Genomic DNA, 16,057 nt, shown 5'->3' with positions numbered 1-16,057 from the left:
TGAAATCAATTTTTTACCATGAACATAGTTTTTCTTTTTTGACATGCCGCATTGGGTGGAAAGTATGCTTAGTTTGGAATATGTCTAGAATTGTTATATAGGGAGTGAAAATTAAGTGGCCACATGTAGCGACACACCGTTATAAACCAGGGTTGTGTATAAATAGTTTTTAAAATGTTTGTAACATATGTGACGTTTATTCTATACAATTCAGCTGCAAAAACCTGTAAGGGTGTCTTACTGTTGCCCATGTGGATTTCATTTTTTTTTTTTGTAAACTTCTACCTACTGCCCAGTAGGAGACTGCGTGGAATGACAGTAAAATCCAATGAAGTGGCTTAATATCAAAGTAGAAAATCAACATCCACAGGTACAAAACAACTTGTACAAATTATGCCTTCATAAAACAGAAATCCTTGTATCATTCCATACTATTAGAAATTTATTTTTATTTTTACAGGCATTACAACATTTATAAAAATAGCACTGCTTTTTACCATGTCAGTTATTGAGTATGTGCAATGCAACACTGTATTGCATAAACATTTGACTTTGGGTAAAGATGCTTGCATGTTCATGAGTAAAAATATCTGAAAATGGCTCATATTAGCTAAACACTTCACTTTGTACCAGTAACCAAAGCTTGGACAAAATTCAGAGGGACCAACAAAGGCTTTTTGTTGGAGGGGGGTTACATAATACAAAAAATGCTGCAGATCTGTTGAAAACTTAGTGCTTCACAAATAATACATTTTTCCTGTAATTACAGAAGGAGAACAGTGTAGACAGGACAAAATTTGGATGAATGCACTGCCATCTATTCAAAGTCAGATTTTCCACATCAGTAGATAACAGCTGTGGAAGACTAAATGGGTAAAGCATGACAAAATCGCACTATACAAAACAGTATAAAAAAATACAAAATGTCAAAAGCAATACATAAAATTTGATTACAATAATAGCCCCAAAAGCAACGACAGTCAGGTACATCCCATTAGTGTCAAATGTAGAGCTGCAATGCACGGATTAAATTGTAAATAAAAAATATATATGGGAAAAAAAAAAAAAAAAATCATCTTATATGCTGTTCGATGCAGTTCAAAGAAACTCAAAACTTTTTTAAAAATGTAAATTTGGTGGTCTTCACAAAAGACAATAAAAAAAATCAATCTTTTTGATAAGAGATATCTAAATGTATGGTAATAAAACAAGTACAATATGTACATAATACACAATATGAATAAATATGGTTGGTTAATATTTTATTAAAATGTCATCGTTTTAGTTTTTTGCGATTGGAGTCAAACAAGGTTAAGGAGAGTTTCCATAATTTCCTTCCAATATGAAACACAAATATCCCTTGTGACACAAAACAGACTTTCAAAAGCCAGAATGCCTCATGCTTCACTGCACTCTCAATGAAGGAAAACCTCAGGCTTACCGCTCAGCGTTAGGGCTCTCAGAGTATGAATTCCAGGAAGTGTTCGTCACTTAAAGTGTCCAGGGAGAGGCAATTGGTAGACTTGTGGCCATAGAAGGAGGGATTGGCTTGGCAGTGCAGAAGGGGGTAATAAGTGGGATCTACCGAAGTCCTTGAGTTTTGTGTGACGCCTGGGAGCCCAAAGGTGTAGCTAAAGGACATGTCGGTTGGCAAGGCCATCCCATTGGGTGCCGGGGTCGAGTAAAGACTGACATCATCTAGGCTCTGGGTGTGGTGATCGGGGTAGACTTGCGGTCTGGACTTCAGGATCTATGATAAAGAAAAAAAGGGTTAAGATAAACTGAGGAAATACAACTAAAAGACAATTTGGGTAAGAAAATGTATGAGTGACCTGTTTTACCATTTTCTTGTTAAGCAACATAGTATCTTGATCAGCATGTGGAGGGTGCCTTTTGTTTTCTGTGGAGTTCACATGATTTACAGGTCAATTTTTGACAAAGATGAAAGCAGACGGAGTATCATAATAAAGGCTGTTCTGTTTAGAAAAGTTGGATGAAGACAGTTACTTCACCGATACCTGGTGACTGGGTCTCTACAGAGTGTTCTGCAAAATCAACAGGCACTCCCTTAAGGAGATCAGCCAACTGGGTCATCCCATAAGGATCCACCTCCTCTGGACTGCCAAAACTGGTCTTTATCTCTAGAAATAGTAAACGTTTATTTAGTGCATTTTAAATTTAAATGCAGAATTATTTTTTACAATCTCAAATCTATAAAAACATGCAAAACTGCAGTCTTAATTTTAGGGTAAGGTACAAAATAAACAATAAAAAAAATAATTCTAAAAAGCTTTGAAAATGAATTTGCCCAGAATTCAGTTTATACTTTTTGTTGCAGATATATTTTTCAGGTCATTAAATAACTTCATTATTAGACATAAAGCAGTTTTCAAATGACGATATTCTAATTTTACAGGAAAAAAGCTATCCAATCCAACCAGGCCATGTGTAAAATGTAATGACCCTTAAACATAATATAGCCGGTTGTGCCACCCTTAGCAACAACCCTAATCAAATGTTTTGCAGCGTACTCTTCTTTGTAGAACGGTTTTAATTTTGCCAAATTGAAGGGTCTTAGATCATGAACGACCTGTTTGAGGTCACACCACAGCATCTCAACTTGATTTCTATCTTAACTATGACTAGGCCACCTCAACCTATTATGATTTAGCTTTTTTAGCCATTCAGAGGTGGACTTTCTTGTGTCTTTTGTCCTCCTGCAAAACTCAAGCACACTTGAGCTTAAGGCCATGAACTGAATGCCTGGACAGTCTTGTTCAGGATTTTCTGGTAGGAAGCAAAATTCCTTGGTCACTGAATTTCTGTAGATTATGGTATATGTTCAGATATTTTAGCCTAATTCATGTTGTCAGACATGTTCTATTGTAAGTGATTACTTGATTCTACAGCTCTGGCAGTAATCAGATGTGGATGCGGCTGGTGAAATTGAACCAGAAAACGTGGTTAGTCACAATTAATGTATGATTTAACCTTCTCGCATAAGATTAAGTTTATCTAGATAATTTATTTTATTACTGGAAAAAGCCATCATTTAAAAACTACATTTTGAATTTACAAAGGTTATTTTTGTCTGATCTAAAACATTCCAGTGTCACAAAAAGCCAAAACAGAAGAAACCATAAGTGGTTAAATACTTTTTCAAGCATTTAACGTATTTCAGGTAAAAAATAAATAAATGAACCTCACCTCCTTCTTGAGGGAACCGTTGATCTTCTCTTTGATCCTTACTGCCTGTGTCAGACGTCAAGGTGATGGAGCTGTCATGGCTGATTGCTAAACTCAAACACTTCCCTCCTTGTTGTGGACCTTCTTCCCCCGTGGAGGTCATCTCCATACATATGCTGTTCTGGCGGGCATCTGCTTCGATGCCAGAGCTGCCGGTGGAGTGTCGAGACAGACCGGGGCTGCTTTCACTACCCGGTGGGTCCAAATCCAGGTCGTCACTGATGTATGACTCTCTGTAACGCTTCTTCTCTAAAGATTAAGACAATTGACAGAGGTAATTTCACTTCAAATACCTTATGTAATGTGTTTGAGCATGTTAGTTTTCAGACTCCTCTTCTGTGGAACCAGCTCCCCGTTATCGTATGTGAGGCAGACACAAAGTCTACTTTCAAGACTAGGCTTAAAACCTCTTTGATGAGGCTTATAGATAGAATGGTTTAGGTTATCCTGAGCTAGTTCTATAGTAGTGCAGCTATAGTCTTAAGCCTATGGAGGACATACATAATTTTCCTTACTACTTTCTCCTACTACTCTCAAGTTAGCAATATCTGTCTTTATTGCTACTATTAACTTTAAAGGTCATTTTCTGTTTTTTTCTCTTCACAGAAGTTACACCTTTTTCTATACAGGATAAACTTGACCATGTGTTTTTGTTTTGGACCCTTTCTCTATCCAAGACAAACATTTGAAGGAGCTTCTGCTGTGACTAACTATATGTACTCCGTTTTTTGACACAGATTTTACTACTGGGTCAGAGTGTATACTGTATATTTAGCTCTTTAATTCCTCTTGATTAAGTCACTAAACAAGCTACTGCTGCCATTAATTCTTTACTTTTTCATTAATATAGGAAATACTCAAGTATGAGCAAGTATGAGAAAGGCAGAGGGATGAGTAACTGAGCAGTGGGATGTGCTGAGTTAATGCAAGGGTGGCGTGCAAGTACACAACATAGCAGTGCACTAAAAACGGCTATCCAGCTAAGGTAAAAACGAGCCAATAAAACCTAGTCTTGAGATAAACTTTTTGTAGCGCAAATCTGCCACGGCACATGTAAGCGACCAGCCTTTGTGGTATGTGAGAAATGCTACGACAGGACACATGAAAACAAAAAGGCATAGAAAGTACTCCTGGACCAGTGCTTTTGTGTTTTGTGTCTGCTCTGTCTTCCCTAACCACCAGTTGATTGGCCATGCACACCAAGTCAGGTACACATGAATGCTTAGGATGAGATATTGTTGCAAAGTTAAACAATTAGATGCCATCAACTGTCCTTACATAGTTGGTAAGGTGTTGCTGCAAAGTGATTCACTGGATCGACTCAGTTTTGTTAGAAAGAAAGCTTTATCACAAGGTATAATAACCCAAATTTGACTGCATTGTTTTATTACTATGACAAAATTGGAATGTATGTAACTGACTTTGAATCTGTTTATATGACTGGATTGAATATATTTTTTGTGTATAAACTAGATCTGTTTTAATAAGTGCCTTGAAAAGACATCTGATGTGAATCAGTGTTTTTTGTATTTTTACACATAGATGTAGGAACAGTTTTGGATTTTTAGCCAAGTTTAAGTATTGTATTGTTACCTTCGATACCAGGTGTGAGTATTAGTCAATTACATGTTTATGTCTTAAGTCACCAGGGGGCAATATGAACATGGATAATATAACTGCGGACACAGAAAGATGCACAGGAAAAAAAGGAAACAACATGGCGGAATGTAAGGAGCTGCACCTTCTTCTGACTGGTCTAACTGTAGTTAGACTGTAAACAAAGAACAAAAGTGTATATTTAGTGTAACAGGAACATCACTTAGTGTGGTGTTTATTTTTGTTTGAAAGAAGTTGGAAAATAAAGCAACCTTTGCTTGGAATTCGGAGTGACGCGAGCCAGAAAATTTTCACGGGATGCCAGATTTACTGGAGATACTCCACTACTTCCGTCCTTCCTGACGGAGAAAAGACAAAATCTGACCAAATTCTTAATTCTGACTTTCCCTCCTGAACCTGTTCTTTCCACAAACGTACTTCAGAGAAGCACACAACAACAGATAAAACTGTATTTATACTATTTATTACCATTTAATTATTGGTTGGTATTAAATAGTCAGTCAGTCAACCAGTCAGTATTAAATATTAAATATTTAATACCAACTGCATGAATCTACACACTCCCAAAAGCTTTGTCTCAGTTGTTCTCAGCACCGTCTTATTTTTATGGACGATATCTTATGTGTCTTAGACGGCTGAACAAATTTTCGGTCGAAATAAAAATAGCAAAACACAGAGACCTTCGTACTACATCTTAAACCTTTCATTTATTCTTTCTGGGTACCTGAATTTGTTTGGAATGACAGTACAAATCAATTGAACTTACTTATTTTAAGTAGATTTGAACAAATTTAGGGATTGAGGGAATGGAGAACTGGAAACTATGGCGTTAAGTGTCAAACAGAGATGGGCACTGTCCTACACTGCATGCTGCTGTGTGAGACATTTGAGTTCATAATTTATAGGTCCTACATACTGAAGATGGTATAGGAGCTCTACCAAACAGTGTTGATCTTATGTTTCCTTCTTCTCTTACCTTTGCTTTCCTCCAGCTTTCGCAGGTGTTTGAGGGCCGGCTGCAGGCTGAGGTAGACCTGATGGCTGCTGCTCAGGTGCAAGAGGAGGTGTCGAGAACGGAATGACGAGCCGGTGTAGTAAACCAGCTTCCTGGCTGATGGCAACCCATCTGGCTGGATCTCAAATTTCGTACCCTGAATGGGACATTGTAACATAACTTGCTTATGGCCATTTAATAATTACTCAAGGCCTCTTAATCTTGAGAGAGAATTGAAATGAGCAAACGAGAAGTGTCTGTACCAGGAAGGTTAGACGGCCGACATTTGACCAAGGAAAGTCATACAGCAGCTGTCGTATGTTGTTCACCTCCTATGAAGACAAAGCATACATTTAATTGACAGCTTTCGGAAGTGGAATATGGAATCTTCTTCAATGGTTTTTATAATGAGCGATCATCAAATAACTTTGTTTTTGGTGCCATCTGAACTTGAATAAAAGCAAACCAAAAGTTTCTTGAGAAATCTCACGGTCTTTTGGCTTTAGAAAAAAAAAAAAAAAATTATGTCAGGACTGGTGTGCTACCCCCCCCATAGCCCCTGATGGACAGATCAAACAACTGACAGGCACGGCCGGCGACTATCTCTTATCGGACTGCTTAGTGGCAATCCCACACATTCCTCAAACAGCTAGTGAGTGGGTTTATTAGAACTGCAAATACAAAGGCAAATATCTTTGAGCTAACGCAGAATCACTTCTTGTGTACACACGTGCCAACGCACAAACTGTGCATTAATAACACGCACCTGATAAACCTGCATTCCTCGCAGGGTGAGACCAAGCAGCGCTGTTCCTCTCTCCTCCTTTTTGTCCTGAAGAAAAGAATGATGAGATGTCAGGGAAGCATCTGAGCAGCTCAGATAAGATAACTTTCACAGCTGAACCTCCCTCATAGGTCACAGAGAGAAGCAGAGCTGATGCTAACAACACATTTCAAACTGCAGTCCATTACACAATAAATGGACCAGGTTTCAAAATAGGACTCAGTAGATAAGTTGCTCTGAATTTGGAGTGTAACATACTGGAATAGACAAAGGGCATGATCTTTTACTCTTCAAATGGACAGGATTTATAAACATTTTCCATCTTAGACTCAAATTTCTAGATTTCTCTGGCAGTTCTAAGAATGTTCTGGAAAACTCAGTACAAAACAGTTGGACTTCATAATCCGACTATGTTCATCAAATCGTAAAAACAAACTTGAATCAAGTTCACATAAAAAATCCTCAATACACAGGCTAGGAATCTGGACTGGATTATTCTATAAAAATTTATATATTTAAACCACATATTTAATATTTGAACAAAATAAAACAAATTGGAGTTTTAAGGCATTTGTTTTGGCATATACACCAAAAAAGTGTTTAAGACCCTTGGGACCAGTTTTAAAACTTAATTCAAGAGTCTTGGACTAAGAGTTGAGATTTACACAGAAATTGGCTAGTGACAAATATTGGAGGATTTTACTGTCAACCAGCCCAGTTGGCTAAATTTCCGATTAGACTGGAGATATGGACTTAAAAGTTTTACCACAATACTTTGTGTAATCTATTGTGATAACAACAAAAAAGTATTTACAGCTTCTTTGCAGTCTTATTTAGACAACTGTATGGCTGTGGCTGCTTTTCACTGCAGTCAAAGCCCCAGTCAAAGACAGGCATTTTTAAGAATGCATGTCTTAAAAAAACATGCATTCTTCAGAACACTATTTGTAAAAAGAAGAGTGGTTTATAGCACTAAACAACAAAGTAACTGTAATCATATTTTTCAATTTATTGACGCTCTCATAGAACCAACAGTGAAGAAAATAGTAAATGGAACAATAATGACTACTGAATACTGTCAGTTTGGTTTTTTTTAACACATCATTAATTGTAAATTGTTATTGCTAAGAAAAATCTAAATTTATAAATAACTATGATTCCTTTAAAAAACATCAGGATAAAGTGTCCTTACCTTTTGCAGTCTGTAAAATGTAACGGGTACATCCTCCAGTTGGCACGATTCTCTTATGAAGCAGAGGATGGCATCACAAGTGGACATACCCCACAGTTCCTGGTGTACCTTGGGTCCATGGCAGAGAAGGTACTTCACCCCACGTTTAGCTATAATCTGCAAATGGAAGATGGTACATACATGTGAAGTAGCTGACATTCAGTTCCTTGCAAAAGTATTTAACTTTTTCAGATTTTGTCACCTTACAACCACAAACGTATTTGATCCAACAACCCGAATACTATTATATACCACTCTTTGTCTTTCTTTTTATATATATTCAAAAGAATGGTGAGAACCACATATTTTTTCTTCCATTGAAAAATTTTGCAATACTTCCTGTATAACATAAAATCCCAATAAAATACACTCAAATATGTAGTTGTAACATGATAAAAAAGTTTAAAATTTCAAGGGGTAAGAAAACTCCAGCAACCACAGTAAAGTCTAAATATTTAAAAAGGTAACGTAGAAATGTTCCAAACCACATGCTTTCTGTGTTTCTGAAAGTTTCTGGCACATAGTAATACATACCCAGGGGGGAAAGTAGTCCTTGGGTTCAAAATAAGCAGTGACCCCCATACCATCCATCTGCATCGGGCAGTCACCGAGGTCAACCTGCAGAGCGTAACCTGCCAGCTGGAAGTACACCTCCTCCTGCTGACGACATTCAGAGCGCAGAACTCGCTCCCGCAGGTCAGAGTAGTACAGATGTCGCGCCTTTGTCTCACTGGTTCCAGGAAAACAAAAACAGTCCCCACAAAAATTCAGACATCATACATTACAAAAATGACAAACGCTGGTGGAAAATAAGGAAAACTACCATAAAACAAGAAATAAGTAGTGAAAAAAATATTGTGTGTAGGACATACCAAAAAAGTCTTCCATTATCAACATAGCACTGCACTTTAAGGCATAGCAGTAAGGGAAATGGTCTCTTTAGCGATCCCTGTGAAAAAAAAAAAAAGAGACATAACAATATCCTTCTATGTGTTGTTTTGCTGTCATCCCACACAAAAAAAAAATAATTGCATCCCTAATGCCTTGCAATATTGAATTTTTGTGACAACTGCAAACATTTATGTATTTTACTAGACTTTAAGTAAAATGGCAAGAATAAATAGTGCCCTGTATTTAGCTTCCTCCATTGCCTCATCAAATCTGGCCAGCTTCCCTGTCTCTGCTGAAGCAAAGCATTCCTACGGCATGATGCTGCCACCACCATGTTTCACAGTAGGCATGGTGTGATCAGGGTGATGTGCAGTGTTGGTTTCCACCACACAGTGTAATGGCATGCAGGCCCAAAAATATTTGTTCTTGTTCTCCTCTGACCAGAGCACCTTCTTCCACATACTGGCCATGTCCCCATGCATGGATCGATGCGAACTGTAAAAGTTATGGCCCAAGAAATTGCTTTCTTTCTGTTACTCTTCAATAAAAGACCAGATTTGTAGAGCGTATGATTAATAGCTTTTCTTTGAACTGATTCTCTCTTTTTCTTGCCCGTTCTGTCAGGTTAGGTAGACAGCCACCCCTTGGTATGCTTGCAGTTGTGTGATTATCTTTTCATTTTCAGATTATAGATTGGAGAGTGCTTCATTAGATGTTCCAAGCTTGAGTTGTTGTTGTTTTATAACCTAACCCTACTTCTCCACATCATTGCCCCTGACCTATCTGCTGTTTTCCATGGTCTTCATGATGCTGTTTGCTCACCAATGTTTTGTAACAAACCTCTGAGGCCTTTAGCTGGTACATTACAGACAGCTGCACTATATTTACCATTTAGCCGATTTCTGAAGGCAATTGATTTCATTGGATTTTATTTAATGGTGCCAGAACATATAAGTACAACCCACAAATTCCAGATCACTTTTTTGTAAATAAAAATCTCCTTCCTCCTACTTCACAACTAAGCACTGTCTTGTACTGTGAAATTTATTGCTGCAATGTAACAAAACAAGTAAAATCTTGAGTCATATGAGTGCAAAGCACTGTCCAACCGGCAAGGGTACCTCCACATTAACTGACATGTAATATGGAAAGTAATCTAAACAGAAAAAAGGGTCAAAGTGGCTATCTAAAAACATTTTTTAAATGTTAACTGCCGTACCTTTCCCGAATCTTGCCTCCAATCCTTTGCAAAGTACTTGGTCAGTTTCTCTTCCATGTCTAAAAATATGTGTTCATTGTCTAAAATGAAAATGGAAAAATCAAACAAAAGGAGGCAGAAAGAAAAAGAAAAACACGAATGACACCGACCATAAAAATCTACCAGACAATGGGAGAAATTAGGGTGATGGAAAAAAAGAACTTGATTTTGCATATTTGAGTGAATCTATCAGGAAGTTGCAACCACAGTGGTAATTTATGTTGTATCACCCTCTACCAGGTTATGAGTCATGACTTGAGACATTTTTTTTGTTTTTGTTCAGCTGTGTGTAGCCAAAACACACTCATCAAGCTATTTCACAACTTACTCATTCAACCTTCCATCTCTTCATTCTCACTCTGACTCAATCCAACTCCCTCGCTTCATATCCCTCAGCGAGCCCCTTTGATTAACAGCTGAATGAGGCAGCCTGTGTCATGACAAGTCCACCCCCCCCCCTACCCCCCCAACTCCCACCCTCGTCTTCCCATCATCAACCCATCCCTACTCAGTGAAACAGAGGAATGCGAGCCTGCATTCCAGGATTAATGAAGTTAATATTGCAGGAATCCAGGCCCGGGCGATCGCTGAACCAACACCACAAAAACAAAAGGCTGTTTGTTGAAGTGGTGAGCCACACAAGATTACTGGGGCATTTCGGCACATTTGTAAAACAGGAACACTGAAAAAAGAAAGTTCAGGACTTTGCTCTGCAGCTAAACTAGATTACACTGTTACATTACACAAACGGAGAGCAGAACGGTATTTTTGTTTGATCAAAAGGGCTTAATTGTAGAAAGGTTGTTTCTAAAATTACATAAACCACCGTCCCTGCAGCAAACTATGGTCATGGAGCAGGAACAGGAATCAAATCAGGTTGTTGCTGATTATGTTTTCTCAGGCTTTTGGCATGTGAATACATTTGAAGGGAGTTAGGTGTCAACAGGAAACTTACCTCTCAGAACAGTGAGGCCAAAGAAGTGCAGCTCTTTAATTCTAAGAAGCTCCGCAACACTGTTAAAAACATCCTGTCCTGTAGACTTTAACTAAAGTCAGTAAGAAAAACAAAAACAAAAAATTCTGAATTTAGTACTCATTCAAAATGCACAAACCATTGTGTAGGCATGGGCCAGTTACTGGTATTAAGGTATGCCAAGCTTTTAAAAGACAACTGTTTTAAAACTGCTCAGATTTTCCCCTCATACCATTCCTACAGTTTCCAGCCATTTAATGGGAAGCCTTAGAAATGGCTGGAGTGACCAGAGTTTCCTCTGCCTGTATAGAGTTCTGCCCCATCCCCCACCTGTTGCTGCACACTGCTAGGAAAGTGTAGGAGTCTAAAAAAGGCTACCACACTTTCCCCTTGCGAACAAGAAAGATAAATTAGGCTATTTGGAAATATTTGTGGACAAAGTACCGTAAATCACTGTAAGGCAACGCTGGTTTCAAACTAAAGCTGGCAAGCTATGATCAGCATGTCTGAAGCAGATGACTACAAGATTAGAACGTATATTATGCAATAAACATGTTTATTTAAAAATATTATTATAACTCAATATCAATATGTTGAATTTTTCAGCAGAAGTAGGAATATTTTAAGCTTTTCTGTGTTTTAATGGAAGTAATCAGAATGTGTTCCACATTTGTTTTTCTACAAATTTTCCATTTCTACATTCCATACTTCTACATTTTTTCTAATACTTTTAACATTCTGGAATACCAATAATTGTGTTAATTTTTATCATTTTCCACAAATCACGGAACTACACAAAGTATTCATGTGTTGCGGAGATATCTTCATATTCTGTTTGGGTCATATTTTTCAGTCCGTTCAGTTTTCTCTTTCATCTGTTAAGTTTTTCCAACTGTTACGTCACGGCATTTGCCGTGGAATAGCTAAATAAGTTCATGGACTTTTGGCTGATCAATTTCGCGTATCCACCATTGTTATTTCTCGCTGTGATTTTGTAGTCCAAGCTCAAGTATGCCTAAACTGAAAGAGGATATGTTTAGTTCTATTGTTGGGTGTATTAACCCACACAATTCATTACACTGTACCCATCAGAACCTCTTCAAAGTGCCTGGTTAAATTTGATTTTTCATGAAAATGTTCCCACATCAGTGGGGAGATCCCTGTTTTCCCACTTCAAGGACGAGTTCTTCAGCAACCTCCTCCAGTATCAAGGAGGGTTGGCTGAAAAACTTCATCTGATTGAGGGTTCAGTTCCTTCTGTCGAAACAACAGACACAGCAAAGCGGTCAGCTGCAAATAACACTAAAATGACAACAAACTATATTTTAGACATGAATTTATTGTGTGTTGATATGACGTCCTGGCCATTGCTTAGATAGCAGTAGCATTGTGCCTTCTGCTTATGTTAGCGCTGTGTGCTGCTTTTAGCTCCTTGAGGACATAACCGTATGGTGTGTTTTAAAAAGTATTATTACATAAACAGTTTTGCATTATTTTTGCCGTTTTTGACTCGTTTCTGTGGGGCTAGATAATTCTTACCAAACTACAAAAATGGCTGAACGGGTCAAAGTGGAGCGTTCTATAACCTCGAGGGGGGCGGGGTGTGAAGTACCTCAGTAACATTTAAAGAGACGGCACCAAAACGAGTTGCTCTCAGGCGAACCTTAGAACATGGGTAAAAAAGGGGCCTGTGGAACTGCAAACCAAAGCACTGCAATTGCTAGACCACAACTGAATGATTTAAATGTGAAAAGGAAGGATTTAAAAGCATCATAAGTCCCCTTTAAAGCACCGATTGTCATCTGTACTACCTATACTTTGTCTTCCATTTCCATAACTGGGGGGAAGTGAGATAGGCCTCCTCTTGCACAAACGACTTTGTAAAATGAAATAAAAACTCCAACTTTCAATCCTACCCAACCAAATAGTCTAAATAAACAGCCAATTTCAGCTTTTTATACTTTTGTTACTCAAAGATCAGAACGGAGAAAAGGGATGACATTTCTACACAACGGGCATGATAAGTTAACAAGTTTATTTACATAGCACCTTTCAAATAAAAAAAAAGTAATTCACAAAGATTAAACATTAAAATTGAAACAATTATAATAAATTAGAATAATCAGAGACAAATTAAATATATCATTGAACAAGCATGATTTCAGTTTTTAAACTGCTTTTAGACTTGCAAGACACCATTCAAACAAAGAAAGGTCACTCCACAGCTCAGCTGGAATAGTCTGGAACCCTCAGGTTTTATATGTGGTCCTTGGGACTGCCAGTATATTTTGGTTTGAGGAGACCAGTGCTAACACATCAAAACTGAAGCGATGCAATCGCTTCAGTTTGTTCCAGGAAATAGTCTTGCTACAGGATTTTGGACCAACTGAAGGCGATCAAGAGCTTTTTTTTAAATTGACACACCAAACAAGGATTTATTCAATTCAGTGTGTATTTATTTTATAAATTTTGCTGAAGTGCATATATAAAACTGATAGTAGTTAATAAGTATATGTTATTGATAAAATTATTATATTTACAACAACTAATTATTTTGGTAGTTGTGCAATATATGGTTCTTTTTCTGCTAAAAGCTACTAGTTCCTGTTAAACCTATTTGTTTTAAATGTAGATTTTTAAAACTTGATGCTGTAAAACAGAAGTGCTTTTACTCAAGGTTATCTACCGGCCCATGCCTATCACTGTGTGAAAAACCAAAAAAAGCAAAGACCACCACACTAGACGTCATGAACACCTACCCCGATAGCGACATCCAACTGGCTTTTGTTGGGAAGGAGAACACAAACTGTTCTCTCATGCTTGGTAGATGTTGACATGTTGTCTCAAAAAGGTCTGTGGCAAGTTCTGTGTCTCCAATGAACTGTTTCACATCTATAAGGAAAAAAAAAAAAAAAAAAAAAAAAAAATGGCATGAAAATTAGAGATGCAAAGGATAAAAAAAAGACATTATGTAGCACAACAATAGGTAGATGTAATTAAGAGCAGCTGAATTAAGGAAACAATCAACTCCAGTGTGATCTAACATAGTAATTCTGCATCACAGGTCATGTTCTATGTTAATGTTGGAGTAGTTAAAACTGGGGCTTTGGAAAAATTTCAATTTTATATTTTAATAATAACCAAATTATTATTATTGAAATTACTTTGCATGTTTTACTTCCCATATGACTTCCGCCATGTACCAAATGCAGATGGAGGAATTCACCAAATACAGGATAGGTCTTCCGATGAGCCTTGTTTGTCAGATTAAAAGTACCTTACTGCTTCCCTCCAACTCTGATCCCTTTAAACCCCACTCTGATCAAAACAAACGCACTAAAAGCACAACAGGGATCTGAAAAAAAAAACAACACACTTCCAAATCTGAAGCCTGCTTTTGTACCACTTATGATTTATTTTTTTGTATAGCGATATCCTTAATTAGCTGCAGTTTCCAATTTTCCAGGTTATGCCCTGGTATAATTGTGTTTTATTTCTTTATTTATATGTCTGTTTGACACTTAAAGACCTCAGGAGTCAAGTTTATGGAAAGATACAAGACAAGATTAATCACGAGGCAAAAAAGAAAACATTAAAGAGAGGTGTTGCCAGTGTGCAAAACAAGTTGTATGAACTTCCAGAGCAAGTTTTCTTGGCTTACAGGGTCCAACTGAATATGATTAATGGACAAGTTCAAACACAGCCTCGCTGCTGACTGGGTGTAAGCACAAACAGACCTTTAACAAAAACCTGAAATTCCAGTAGCATGAACTTAAGAAAGACATACAGATCTTTACCCCCCAAACAAATTAAATAAAAATCAGCAAATGTTGCCACTCCGAAATCATTTTCACCCTGGAAATCAGCTTTTTTTGTTCTATTTCAGACTGTAATCTATACTCATGAACCAGCTACTTGAGGCAATTGCACGTTTAAATCCAAGGCAAGAGATTACTACAGGAAGGAACCAACTACTGGAAAATTATGTTAAATTATAAAAGTGACGTAACTTCAGATTAGCATTTATTGCAATAGTCTGTCAATCATTGTTTTCTTCCTCAACGTTGGGATTTAAACTTCTAAAAACAGGTTAGATTGCAGTAAAAGAGAAAAAACCTATACCAAACTTCAAACTTGTTTTCACTGGATACAGCTGCAAAATAAAACAGGTCCAAACACCTCCCTTGTAGCCAACAAGGGTCAGACCTTGCATCACATGAGAGCTGCCATCTGTATGCTTTAATTCCTCTCCAAGACAGTTATAATCCTGACCTCTGAGCACACTGCTGGCCCGGGGAAAAAAGAAAAAAAAACAATCTCACCTGTCTGCACTGCGCAACCTCTCTCAGGTCTGAGGAATCCCCCTCAAGAAAATATATAGGGGGTATTAGCATAAACAGGGGAACACCATGTACACTCATCCCACTTAAAAAACAAGAGGGTGAGCCAGAGTGGGGTTTTCATCTGAGTCCTGACAGGCTCTTAGAGTTAAAAAACTTTACACTGAATAAAATTCATAATATGTTCTATTTATGGCAACATAAGGTTAAAAGTTATTTACTCGTATTATTGGATAAGTTACGAAACATAAGTCCGAAAGTACTGAAAAATATTCGCTCTGCACGTTTCCTTTTCTTTTTGTCTTTTTTTTTTTAAAGTGCGGCTGCTCGGTTAATGCAACAAGTGCAGCATCGCTTATTTGAACAGATAAGAAGCAGCAGTTACTCACTGTTAGAGGCGAAGGAACCCAGTCTTTCCACTTGCATGCATTTTTAGTGCTCGTTTAAAAAAAAGAAAAACACTTCTGGACCAAAGTAATAATAATAAATAAAAAAAACTACAACAGTAGTACTTCTCAAGCGTTTGTACTCCACCTTGCATGTGAGTAATGCCTGAGTTGAACAATCCCGAAGCCCAAACGTTTGAGCGATACCACCTCGGATTGTTTATGGGGGGCGTTGAGTAGTTCTTTTAGACAATTTATCACTCTTGTTGCGCCTTGAAATCTCATCTTACTTTAATTTTGTTTTAAATTGTCTGCAATAAACACATAAATATGTCCG

The 16,057-nt window shown here is 37.5% G+C and overlaps 1 protein-coding gene across 2 annotated transcripts; it reads right to left on the bottom strand.

Annotated features, from left to right (window-relative positions):
* Window positions 1–419: 419 nt before the first annotated feature.
* On the bottom strand, window positions 420–15,884 carry zgc:172136 (uncharacterized protein LOC566376 homolog). 2 transcript variants are annotated; one of them, XM_047352470.1, is made up of 14 exons: window positions 15,724–15,884; window positions 13,754–13,886; window positions 10,977–11,067; window positions 9,983–10,062; window positions 8,745–8,821; window positions 8,407–8,602; window positions 7,834–7,989; window positions 6,624–6,689; window positions 6,121–6,189; window positions 5,840–6,014; window positions 3,208–3,495; window positions 2,019–2,141; window positions 1,842–1,900; window positions 420–1,750 (listed from the first exon to the last, which is right to left on the bottom strand). In XM_047352470.1, exons 2-14 carry the CDS (start codon window positions 13,829–13,831, stop codon window positions 1,460–1,462), a joined length of 1,749 nt encoding a protein of 582 aa, XP_047208426.1. In that variant the 5' UTR covers window positions 13,832–13,886; window positions 15,724–15,884; the 3' UTR covers window positions 420–1,459. The 2 variants fall into 2 exon arrangements, with proteins under 2 accessions (XP_047208426.1, XP_047208427.1); XM_047352471.1 differs by lacking the exon at window positions 15,724–15,884 and adding an exon at window positions 15,317–15,335.
* Window positions 15,885–16,057: the final 173 nt, after the last annotated feature.

This window comes from Girardinichthys multiradiatus, chromosome 22, assembly GCF_021462225.1.
Source record: "Girardinichthys multiradiatus isolate DD_20200921_A chromosome 22, DD_fGirMul_XY1, whole genome shotgun sequence".
Classification (NCBI taxonomy): Eukaryota; Metazoa; Chordata; class Actinopteri; order Cyprinodontiformes; family Goodeidae; genus Girardinichthys; species Girardinichthys multiradiatus.
Note: the sequence above shows the minus strand (reverse complement) of the source record. Positions and strands in the feature narration are given on the sequence as shown.

Bases quoted from the DNA above. Each gene is read 5' to 3' on its own strand.
- zgc:172136 (XM_047352470.1), bottom strand. From the start codon at position 13,831: ATGTCAACATCTACCAAGCATGAGAGAACAGTTTGTGTTCTCCTTCCC. The intron at 6,015-6,120 runs GTACAGACACTT...TGTCCCATTCAG, and splicing joins TCGGCCGTCTAACCTTCCTG to GGTACGAAATTTGAGATCCA. The intron at 2,142-3,207 runs GTGAGGTTCATT...TACTATTTCTAG, and splicing joins ACGGTTCCCTCAAGAAGGAG to AGATAAAGACCAGTTTTGGC.